The following is a 10000-nucleotide window of genomic DNA, read 5'->3' as shown; positions in this document are numbered from 1 at the left end:
AGTCTGACTGCGAGAACGGCGCGGACGAGCAGGGCTGCGGTACATATAATGCTCTCACGCTTTACTAGATGACAGGTCATGTGTTCAGCCGTGTTGATGACGCTTCTGTTCTGGTTTCAGTGCTGAAGAACTGCACAGACAAGGAGTTCCGCTGCCGCAGCGGTCAGTGCGTGTCGCTGTCGTTCGTCTGCGACTCAGACTCCGACTGCGACGACGGCAGCGACGAGGCGACTTGTCCCACGCCCACCTGCGGCCCCGGAGCCTTCCAGTGCAATAACTCTGTGTGCGTGCCGCAGCTCTGGGCCTGCGATAGCGACGCCGACTGCGCAGACGGCTCTGACGAGTGGCCACAGAGCTGCCCAGACGGCACGGGTCAGCAGTCGCAGACGGTCTGCCGCGATCACGAGTTCCTCTGCGCAAGCGGCGAGTGCGTCCACGGCAGCTGGAGGTGTGACGGAGGCAACGACTGCACAGACGGCTCAGACGAGCACAACTGCAGTGAGTGACTTGTGTGTGATGTGTTTGCGCAGAACGTGGTGTGTCCGAGAGACGGTTCGCTCATTTCTGTGTCTGCCGCAGCTGCGCTCACCTGCCGTCCGGATGAGTTCCTGTGTAACGACGGCAGCTGCGTCCCGGGACTGCGTCAGTGTGACGGGAATCCTGACTGCCGGGATCACAGCGATGAGACGGACTGCGTCTCCGGTGAGCATCATACACGCCAATGTGTTCAAGCTGCTCTCTGTCTGTAACCGTCTGAGTCGGTCTGTAACTCTCTGTCTGTCTGTAAATGTCTGTCTGTCTGTAACTGTGTCTGTAACTGTCTGTCTGTCTGTCTGCAGTGGATGCGTGTGAGGGGCCGAGCAGGTTTAAGTGTGGCAGTGGCGAGTGCATCAGTGCAGACGGTGTGTGTGACGGTCAGAGACACTGCCCCGACGGCTCAGATGAGCCTCTCAAAGACTGCAGTGAGTTTCACTCTGTGTTCCTGTAACGTGTGTCAAAGTACCTTTAAATCCGGTTTGAGAACAGTGAAATGCATCACTGAATCACTATTTTCTTGTTTGTAATTGTAAAGCTGCTTTGAAACAAACTGTATTGTATAGAGCAACCTTTTTTACACCACAGACCACTTACATTTTGAAAATATTCTCACGGACCGGCTGCAGCGGGTTAGTGTATATATACATTTGTGTGTATAATATAAATATAAATTTGTATTTATATATATAAATATTTAAGGAGATGTGAAAGACTGTAAAGATGACCGTGTGACTGTAAAGATGACCGTGAGACTGTAAAGATGCTCGTGAGACTGTAAAGATGACTGTGAGACTGTAAAGATGCTCGTGAGACTGTAAAGATGACCGTGAGACTGTAAAGATGACCGTGTGACTGTAAAGATGACCGTGTGACTGTAAAGATGACCGTGTGACTGTAAAGATGACCGTGTGACTGTAAAGATGACCATGTGACTGTAAAGATCGCGTGCGTTTCCTCTGTGCAGACACTAACGAGTGCCTCACTAACAACGGCGGCTGTTCCCACACCTGCAGTGACCTGAAGATGGGATACGAGTGTGTGTGTCCGGCCGGATTTCACCTGATCAACCGCACACACTGTGAAGGTGAGCTCCGTCCTGATGAGCGCAGTGCATGATGGTCCGTGAGAGCGTTTGGTCTCATCACGTGTGTGTGTGTGTGTGTAGACGTGGACGAGTGTGCAGATGCAGACAGATGCACTCAGATCTGTATAAACCTGCCGGGCAGCTTCAGGTGTGACTGTAAAGATGGGTTTGAGCTGGATCACATGACCAAAGACTGCAAAGCGGTAACAGGTGCGTGACTGAACAGAAAGGATGATTAGAGGGAATTATGGGTAACAGCTCAGAATCTGAGATGCATGTGTCCTCTCTCAGGATCCGACGCGTTCCTGCTCTTCAGCACGCGGCACGAGGTGAGGAGGATGGCGCTGGGCAGCCGGAGGTACTCGGTGCTGATCCGCCAGCAGAAGAACGTGGTGGCGCTGGACGTGGATGTTCACAGAGACACCATCTTCTGGTCAGACGTGAGCCTGAAGAAGATCTACAGGTGAGAGACCCGACTGTGACCCACTGACCACTGCCTTACAAGTAATCAGAGTTACGCAATCAGATTACTTTTTCAAGTAACTAGTAAAGTAATGCATTACTTTTAAATGTACAACTAAAAATCTGAGTTATTTTATTCAAATAAGTAATACTAGTTACTTTGTTTTCCCATCTACTGACTGACCCCAGGTGACACTTCAATAATGTACTTAAAATGCTCTATTTTCGTGCACTAATGTTGTACTGAATATACTAAAACAAATTCTTTAGTTCTTAAGATAAACGTAAGATCATCTGAGTGTACTCAACGGTGTTATTGTGGGACACCATGGATATGAACTAAAATGTGCTTTTAACATACTATCTCTGTATTTAACAAATGCATTGTCACCACTTGAGTGTACTCTTGAGTGTACTAGTGTATGAAGGATGGGTTCAAGTGTACTAAAAAATTAGTGTGTGAAACTAGAGCACTTTAATACATGATAGAAGTGCACTTCTGTTTTAACCTGTGGACGGCTCTCCTGAATCAGTGCAGAGGAGACTCCTTCGGCCTGAGGATCATTCATTTCACCTTTACAGTTGCCAAGAATATTACTTTTGTTTTTTCTTTGTTTATTAAAAAAACAAACAAGCAAGCCCAGCTCAGGTGACAAAAAGTAACGCAAAAAGTAATGTAACGTGAAAAGTAACTAACGCAGTTAGTAACTTTTTTAAAGGAATAATGCCATATTGTAATACATCACTTTAAAAGTAACTTTCTCCAACACGACACTGGTTTTGTTGAGATTAACTGTTTCATTGATCTACCATCTAGTTTCTACTCGCATAATGAAATGTTTTAATCAGTGTTCCTGCTCGGTTTGTTTATTAGTGTAGCGCTGAATGTGTCCGCTGACCCCGCCCACCACAGCACCGTGATTGACAGCCGGATCTCCCGCCCCGAGGGTCTGGCGGTGGACTGGGTCCACGGGAACATCTACTGGACGGACGGCGAGCTGCGGACCGTCTCGGTGGCGACGGCGGACGGGAGCAAACGCAAGACGCTGTTCAGCGAGGGCCTGCAGCATCCGCGCGCGATCGTCGTGGACCCGCAGCGCAAGTGAGTGTCTGCGCGCGCATCGGCTGAGTGTGAACGCGTGCGCGCCGGAAGCTGATCTGTTGTTTCCCGCCTCGCAGCTTCGTGTTCTGGACGGACTGGGGCGAGCCGGCGCGGATCGAGAAGAGCGGCCTGAACGGCGCGGACCGGACGCCTCTGGTGACCGAACACATCGCCTGGCCCAACGGCGTCACGCTCGGTGAGATCTGACTCTCGCGCTGCGAGGTTTTGATGGAATTGAATGTCCATGTTTGCGCAGAACTGCTGCTGTGTGTCTGATATCTGATGTTTGCGTCACGGAGACAGACTCAGAGCTGCTGTTACTGAACATTTATGGTTAATAATAATAGTCTACTGGTGTTATACCTTCAGTCATTTTGAAATTGAATTAGCTTGATTTTTAAGATTGTTTGTTAAAAGCATTTTCCTCACATATAATATGTATAAGACAAGTTTGTAGAAGATGTAGTGCTGCAGTCAGAGCAGAAGGATCTGTAGCTAGAGAGGGTTCATACAGCACAAGCTGTGGTCAGTGCTTCTGGTCAGCTGTGTGACGCGTGATGTGGTGTGCAGATGTTCTGAGTGGTCGTCTCTACTGGGTCGACTCGAAGCTACACACACTGTCCAGCATCGGTGTGAACGGAGACGGACGGCACACACTGATCCAGGACCAGCACACACTGCCGCACCCGCTGGCGCTCGCCGTCTTCCAGGTGCTCTCTACAATTATTACTACAAACATTCAGATCTATAAACTTCCTCTAAAGAATTATAATTATTTCAATCCATCTTTAATATTCTGTGGAGTATATCTCGAGTAGCCCACTCGGTGTAAAAATCAGTTATTATTTATGACAATGCATTTCTGATGATTTTAATCATTGTACTTATCATTGTTATACATTTTTAAAATTTAATTTGGGTTGTTGATGCTGGTGATTTGTTTATGTATTAGACTGTTTGATTGTACAATGTTGATAAATATGGGATCTTATATAATTCATGTTCTAGTATTGGTTATATTATGTAGTGTACAGGTGGATGTGATGATTTGTGTACAAATGCAACTTTTGCAAAGTTGCAAAGTTTTTAAACAAGTGATTGAAAATTGGCTAACACTGGCTCTGTGTGTGTGTCTCTGTGTGTGTGTGTGTCTCTGTGTGTGTGTGTGTCTCTGTCTGTGTGTGTGTCTCTGTCTGTGTGTGTGTCTCTGTGTGTGTGTGTGTGTGTGTGTGTGTGTCTCTGTCTGTGTGTGTGTGTCTCTGTCTGTGTGTGTGTGTCTGTCTGTGTGTGTGTCTCTGTGTGTGTCTCTGTGTGTGTGTGTCTCTGTGTGTGTGTGTCTCTGTGTGTGTGTGTCTCTGTGTGTGTGTGTCTCTGTGTGTGTGTGTCTCTGTGTGTCTCTGTCTGTGTGTGTGTCTCTGTCTCTGTGTGTGTGTGTGTGTGTGTGTCTCTGTGTGTGTGTGTGTCTCTGTGTGTGTGTCTCTGTGTCTGTGTGTGTGCGTGTGTGTGTGTCTGTGTGTGTGTCCCACAGGAGAAGGTCTTCTGGACCGATGTGATAAACAGTGGTATCTGGAGCGCCAGCCGCGTGACGGGGAGAGACGTGTCCTCCATGGCCGAGCATCTGCAGTCGCCCGAGGACATCGTGCTCTATCACAGCTCGAGACAGCCGCCCGGTGAGAGCCAGGCACTCATTAGTGTGTGTGTGGTCTCGTTAGTGCGTGTGTGTGTTCTCGTTAGTGCGTGTGTGTGTGTGCGTTCTCGTTAGTGCGTGTGTGTGTGTGCGTTCTCGTTAGTGCGTGTGTGCGTTCTCGTTAGTGCGTGTGTGTGTGTGTGCGTTCTCGTTAGTGCGTGTGTGCGTTCTCGTTAGTGTGTGTGTGTGTGTGTGTGCGTTCTCGTTAGTGCGTGTGTGTGTGTGTGTGTGTGTGCGTTCTCGTTAGTGCGTGTGTGTGTGTTCCGGTGCTGATCTGTGTTGTTCTGCAGGACAGGACTGGTGCAGAGATGCGGGGGATTTCAACGGCGGCTGTGAGTTCCTGTGTCTGCCGGCGCCGCAGATCAACACACACTCGCCCAAATACACCTGCGCCTGTCCAGATCACCTGACCCTGGCCGCCGACATGAGGACGTGTGTGTCCGGTGCGTTCAGACCCGACCGGGCCGGCTGCATCAACATAGTCACTATACTAAAGGAGTCATCGGATGCAAAATTCACTTTTACATGGTTTGAACACAAATGTGTGTTAGCAGTGTGTGTACACAACCACTCTTTAATGATAAAATCCACCCAGTGCTTTTTTTTCACGTAGTTCTGCACAGGCCCCGCCCACTATTGTTGATTGACACTGGTGTTTTATCTCGGCTCCGCCCTGAGTGAGCGGTCATCAGTCCTCTGTTGTTTCGATGCCGGGGCAGGAGTAGAATCACTCCTCAGCGATTGAAGTGTTTAGTTGTTGGATGTAATAATAAACATAGCAGTCGTCATTTACTACCGACATCTGAGCCGCTGAAGACGCAGAGGATTACGCTTGTTTCTGAAGAGAATAAACCCCTCCGATCTATATAAATGCGTCTATGTTCGCACGAATCATTTGTATAAGGTTTTTTAATGAATCTTTGCAAATCGCCTTTCCTAATAATGTGCTAGTTAGCAAGCTGCTAAATGCAGCTAAAGTTAACCGTCTCAGATAGCGGCTCGTCACAGAAGAGAGGGGCGGGGTCAGCAGAGCTCATTAGCATTTAAAGGGACATGCACTGAGACGGCTCGCTGTGAACAGAGTTGTTTTTGACAGGGTAACAAGGGTGTTGTTTTACACTACCATTGAGACATTTTAACCAAAGTATGTTATAGACTTTTCAATAAAACTCTAAAGAATCATATCAGCTTGTGGAAAATGGCATCCGATGACCCCTTTAAGACTGTGTCTTAAGAACTAGTTTGACCAACTAGCAGTTAACCAGTCTTCCTTTTCAATTCAAATTAGACCAGTCTACCTTTTTGTAACTAATTTTAAAAAGTTATGACTAGTCCAGATTAAAAACAAATTACATGACTAACTTTAAGACTAGACTAAGCGGTTTATGCGACTGACTCCCGGCTTCACTCCGGACGGCTGTTTCTCTGCAGGTGTGAACGCCACAGCGCCGGCGCAGGTGACCAGCAGAACCACAGCCGGACCGACGCCTGACCATCAGCAGCCGGACGCCACACAGACGGGCTCTCGCAGCGGTCAGTTCCTCTTCCTGTCTGACGCGCCTTCATTCGCTCTGGTCACACACTCAAAGTCTGTCTGCCTCTTTACAGGAAATAATGCAAAACAAGAGCCGGTTTCCAGCCCTTCCCAGCATCCCACGGTCCTGTACATCATACTTCCCATCGGTCAGTAAACCATCATTCTCATGATACACAGTCGCTCTCTGACCGATCGCCATCGTTAGTGACCTCTCTCTGTGTCTCTCTCTCTCTCTCTCTCTCTCCGTGTGAGTGTCTCTCTATCTCACTCTCTCTCTCTCTCTAGGGCTTTTCACACTACGCTTAACCCCGGGTTATCTACGTTCTAAACACCGCATTTAACCCCGGGTAAAGACGCGTTTCACACCTGTAATTTGAAAGCGGTGTTAGCACCGCATTTTACCCGGGGTTATGAAACCCTGCTCCGGAGCAGGGTTAACACCGCATTGCGGTGTTCAGTGTGAAACAGAGCGGTGTTTGCTTGTTGCTGCTGGTTGCTTGGCAACAGACAGCCAATCAGAAATTGAGCGGCGAGGCGTACGTCACGAAACGCGCGTGTTGTAAACGGCAGCAGGTCAGTAGTGAAAAAAAGTGAAAAGTAACGTAAAGTAAGAACTTCAAAAGTAAGGAATGTCAAACGACGGAAAGCGTGTGAACTGGAGTGACGAGGAGACTGAATTATTTTTACAAATATGGTCAGAAAAAAATATTCAAGACAAATTGGACAAGTTTTTGCGTCTCAGTAGGCTTACAAGAGCTAAACATCTACGCGGCGACATAATTAAAACTAACTGGCAAGATGCGGAAATGCCGTGTAAACAGGTTGCCTGCTGTTCGTCCAATCAGCGACAGTGACACCGCAAATATGCAAATAAGAAGGTTAACCCAGGGTTTAGGAATGTACAGTGTGAAACGTCTGCTAATGAATACCCAGGATTAACAGTTAAACCCAGGTATATTATGAGCAGTGTGAAACGTGATTACGATAATTACGATTCCGTTTATCCGGGGTTTAGGTTTACCCAGGGTTAACAATTTCAAGTGTGAAAAGCCCTTCTGTGTGTGTCTCTCTCTCTCTCTCTCTCTCTCTCTCTCTCTCTCTCTCTCTCTCTCTCTCTCTCTCTCTCTGTGTCTCAATTCAATTCAAGTGTGTTTTATTGGCATGACAAATAGTGCATATATGTATTAACAGAAAGAAAAAGAATAATAATAATTGTAATAATAATGTATAAAAGTATTTAGCATGTAGTACAAAATTAATGACTAATGTAAGTATATAAACTAGAAATAAAAATAAAATTAGATAAGGGATTAGACAGATTTACGGAGGCAAAATGTGCATCTAAGTAATATAATAGACTAATATGGTTTATTATAATGTAGATGTGCTGGAAACATCAGATCAGGGCAGATTGAGTGTTTTCTCTTCTATGGTGACAGGCAGACAAACACACAGCAGTTCTTGTGTTCTCCTAACAGATAGGGTAGTTTCTCCTGGTTTGAAAGAGGTTTAAATGTGGGATGGATCTGCTGTATTTGATCAGAGAACACTGTCTGTATATCTGTGTATTTGGAGCATTCTGTTAGGAAGTGCAGTTCTGTTTCTGTCTGATTCAGATCACAGTGTGAACACAATCTCTGCTCCGGGGTCTCTATCATCAGCTTGTGTCCGCTGAGTCTGTATCTGCTCAATGTGCTTCTCAGCTTCTTATCTGACACTGTGTACAGATACTCTGCCATACTGTACTCTCTCTTTAGGGCCGAATAGCATTGCATTCTACTCTGTTGTTGTGTTTGGGTTTACCAGTGAGTGATGTAACTCTGTTTGATTTGAGCAGTAATCTGATTGATTCTGATGTTGTGATTCAGAGCATCAGTAGATGTTAGTGAAGCATCAGGACTGAAGCTCTGGATCAGCTGAGGGAAGGGCTTGCTTTCTTTGCTCATCTCTTGGTATTGCAGGGCTTTATAATGATATGATTGGGATGTTTCCAGAATTTAATTGCTCTGTTTTGTATCTTTATAATTAGAGGATATTTGCCTAATTCTGCCCTGCATGCGTTATTTGTTGTGTGCCGGTGCACGTGTAATATAGTTTTACAGGGTTCTGCATGTAGGGTCTCAATTGGATGTTTTTCCCATTTGGTGAGATCTTGATTTGGATTTGTCAGTGGACCCCACACCTCACTGCCATAGAGGGCAATGGCTCAATTACTGAGTCTAATATTTTCAGCCAGATTCTAATAGGGATTTCTATAGGATATTGTGGTTTTATGGCATAGAAGGCCCTGCGTGCTTGATCTCTCAGTTCTGTCACAGCATGGTTAAAGTCTCCTGTGGAAGTGATTGTCAAACCCAGGTAGTGTAGTGTGATGTGTGTGTTATCTGGTTAGTGCCTAATGTAAATGTGTGTTGTGTTCCCTGGGATCTGGATCTTTTCTGAAATATAATAGTTCTGGTTTCTTCAGGTTGACTGTCAGGGCCCAGGTGTGGCAGTATTGCTCTAGCAGGTCCAGGTTCTGCTGTAAACCATGTTGAGTGGGAGACCGCAGAACCAGATCATCTGATCTGTGAGTTGTGTAGAGCGAGGCCAGGGCTGCAGATCGCTCCACACTGAGCGCCAGGTCATTGATGTAAATGTTAAATAATGTTGGGCTTAAGCAGCAGCCCTGTCTCACTCCACGCTCCTGGGAAAGATACCCTGTCTGTTTGGAGCTGATTTTTACTCCACATTTACTTTCAGTGTACATTGATTGATAAGGTCATGGGTTTTACCTCCTATGCCACTTTCAATAATTTAGTAAAATAGTCCTTGGTGCCAAATTGAGTCAAAAGCTTTTTTTGAAGTCAATAAAGCATGCATATATTTGACCTTTATCTTGGTTAACATGTGTTTCAGTTAGAGTATGTAATGTATAGATGTGATCAGATGACTTCTGCTCAGTACATTGTGTGTGATGATGAAGTCTAATAGTCGAGCGTTTATTATGCTACACAATACCTTTCCCAGGTTGCTGCTCACACAGATGTCTCTGTAGTTGTTAGGATCACATTTATCTCCGTTTTTAAAGATTGGTGTTATCAAGCCTTGATTCCAGATGTCAGGGAAGTAACCTACACTCAGAAACACATTGATCACAGGTCCAGATGCTTTTGTGTTGGAGGTTTTTGATTATTTCTTTAAGTTCTTTATCAGTTGTTGGGAAATCTAATGGGTTTTGGTTAATTCTAGTTTTTCCAGTTGGTTGATTGCTTGAATTTGCTTACAGTTTGTGTTTGTTTGTACTTTATTAAACAATGTTTGGAAATGACTTTCCCATATTTCTCCGTTTTGGATTGCCAATTCTTCATGATCAGTTTTTTCAGATTGTTCCAATTTTCCCAAAACTGGTTTGTGTTCACTGACTTCTCGATTATTGGATGTATTGTGCTCTTTTGGTTCTGAGTGTATGTTTGTATTGTTTTAGTGTTTCACTGTAAAGAGGCCGGATCTCTGCATTATTTGGATCTTTGTGTTTCTGATTTGACAATGTTCTCAGTTTTTTGTGAATAGTTTGGCAGTCCTGATCAAACCAATTTTTGTCATTTTTGG

The 10000-nt window shown here is 45.6% G+C and overlaps 1 protein-coding gene across 2 annotated transcripts in view; it reads left to right on the top strand.

Moving 5' to 3' along the window:
- ldlrb (low density lipoprotein receptor b) overlaps nt 1-10000 on the top strand; it is a 17597-nt gene that overhangs the window by 3636 nt on the left and 3961 nt on the right. The window contains exons 3-16 of one of the 2 annotated variants that reach the window (XR_013784978.1): nt 1-39; nt 121-498; nt 580-702; nt 840-962; nt 1502-1621; nt 1703-1831; nt 1913-2084; nt 2958-3185; nt 3263-3381; nt 3756-3895; nt 4714-4855; nt 5168-5315; nt 6304-6405; nt 6481-6555. The exon at nt 1-39 is cut by the window's left edge and continues 84 nt beyond it. Coding sequence is in view for 1 of the 2 variants with exons in the window: in XM_079431556.1 (XP_079287682.1) it covers nt 1-39; nt 121-498; nt 580-702; nt 840-962; nt 1502-1621; nt 1703-1831; nt 1913-2084; nt 2958-3185; nt 3263-3381; nt 3756-3895; nt 4714-4855; nt 5163-5315; nt 6304-6405; nt 6481-6555 (2043 nt within the window). In the remaining variant the exon portion in view is untranslated. Of the gene's footprint in view, nt 40-120; nt 499-579; nt 703-839; nt 963-1501; nt 1622-1702; nt 1832-1912; nt 2085-2957; nt 3186-3262; nt 3382-3755; nt 3896-4713; nt 4856-5162; nt 5316-6303; nt 6406-6480; nt 6556-10000 lie in introns of both variants that reach the window. The other variant, XM_079431556.1, reaches the window with a different exon arrangement.

This window comes from Barbus barbus (genome assembly GCF_936440315.1).
Source record: "Barbus barbus genome assembly, chromosome: 13".
NCBI lineage: Eukaryota > Metazoa > Chordata > Actinopteri > Cypriniformes > Cyprinidae > Barbus > Barbus barbus.
This window is presented reverse-complemented; position numbering and strand designations above follow the sequence as displayed.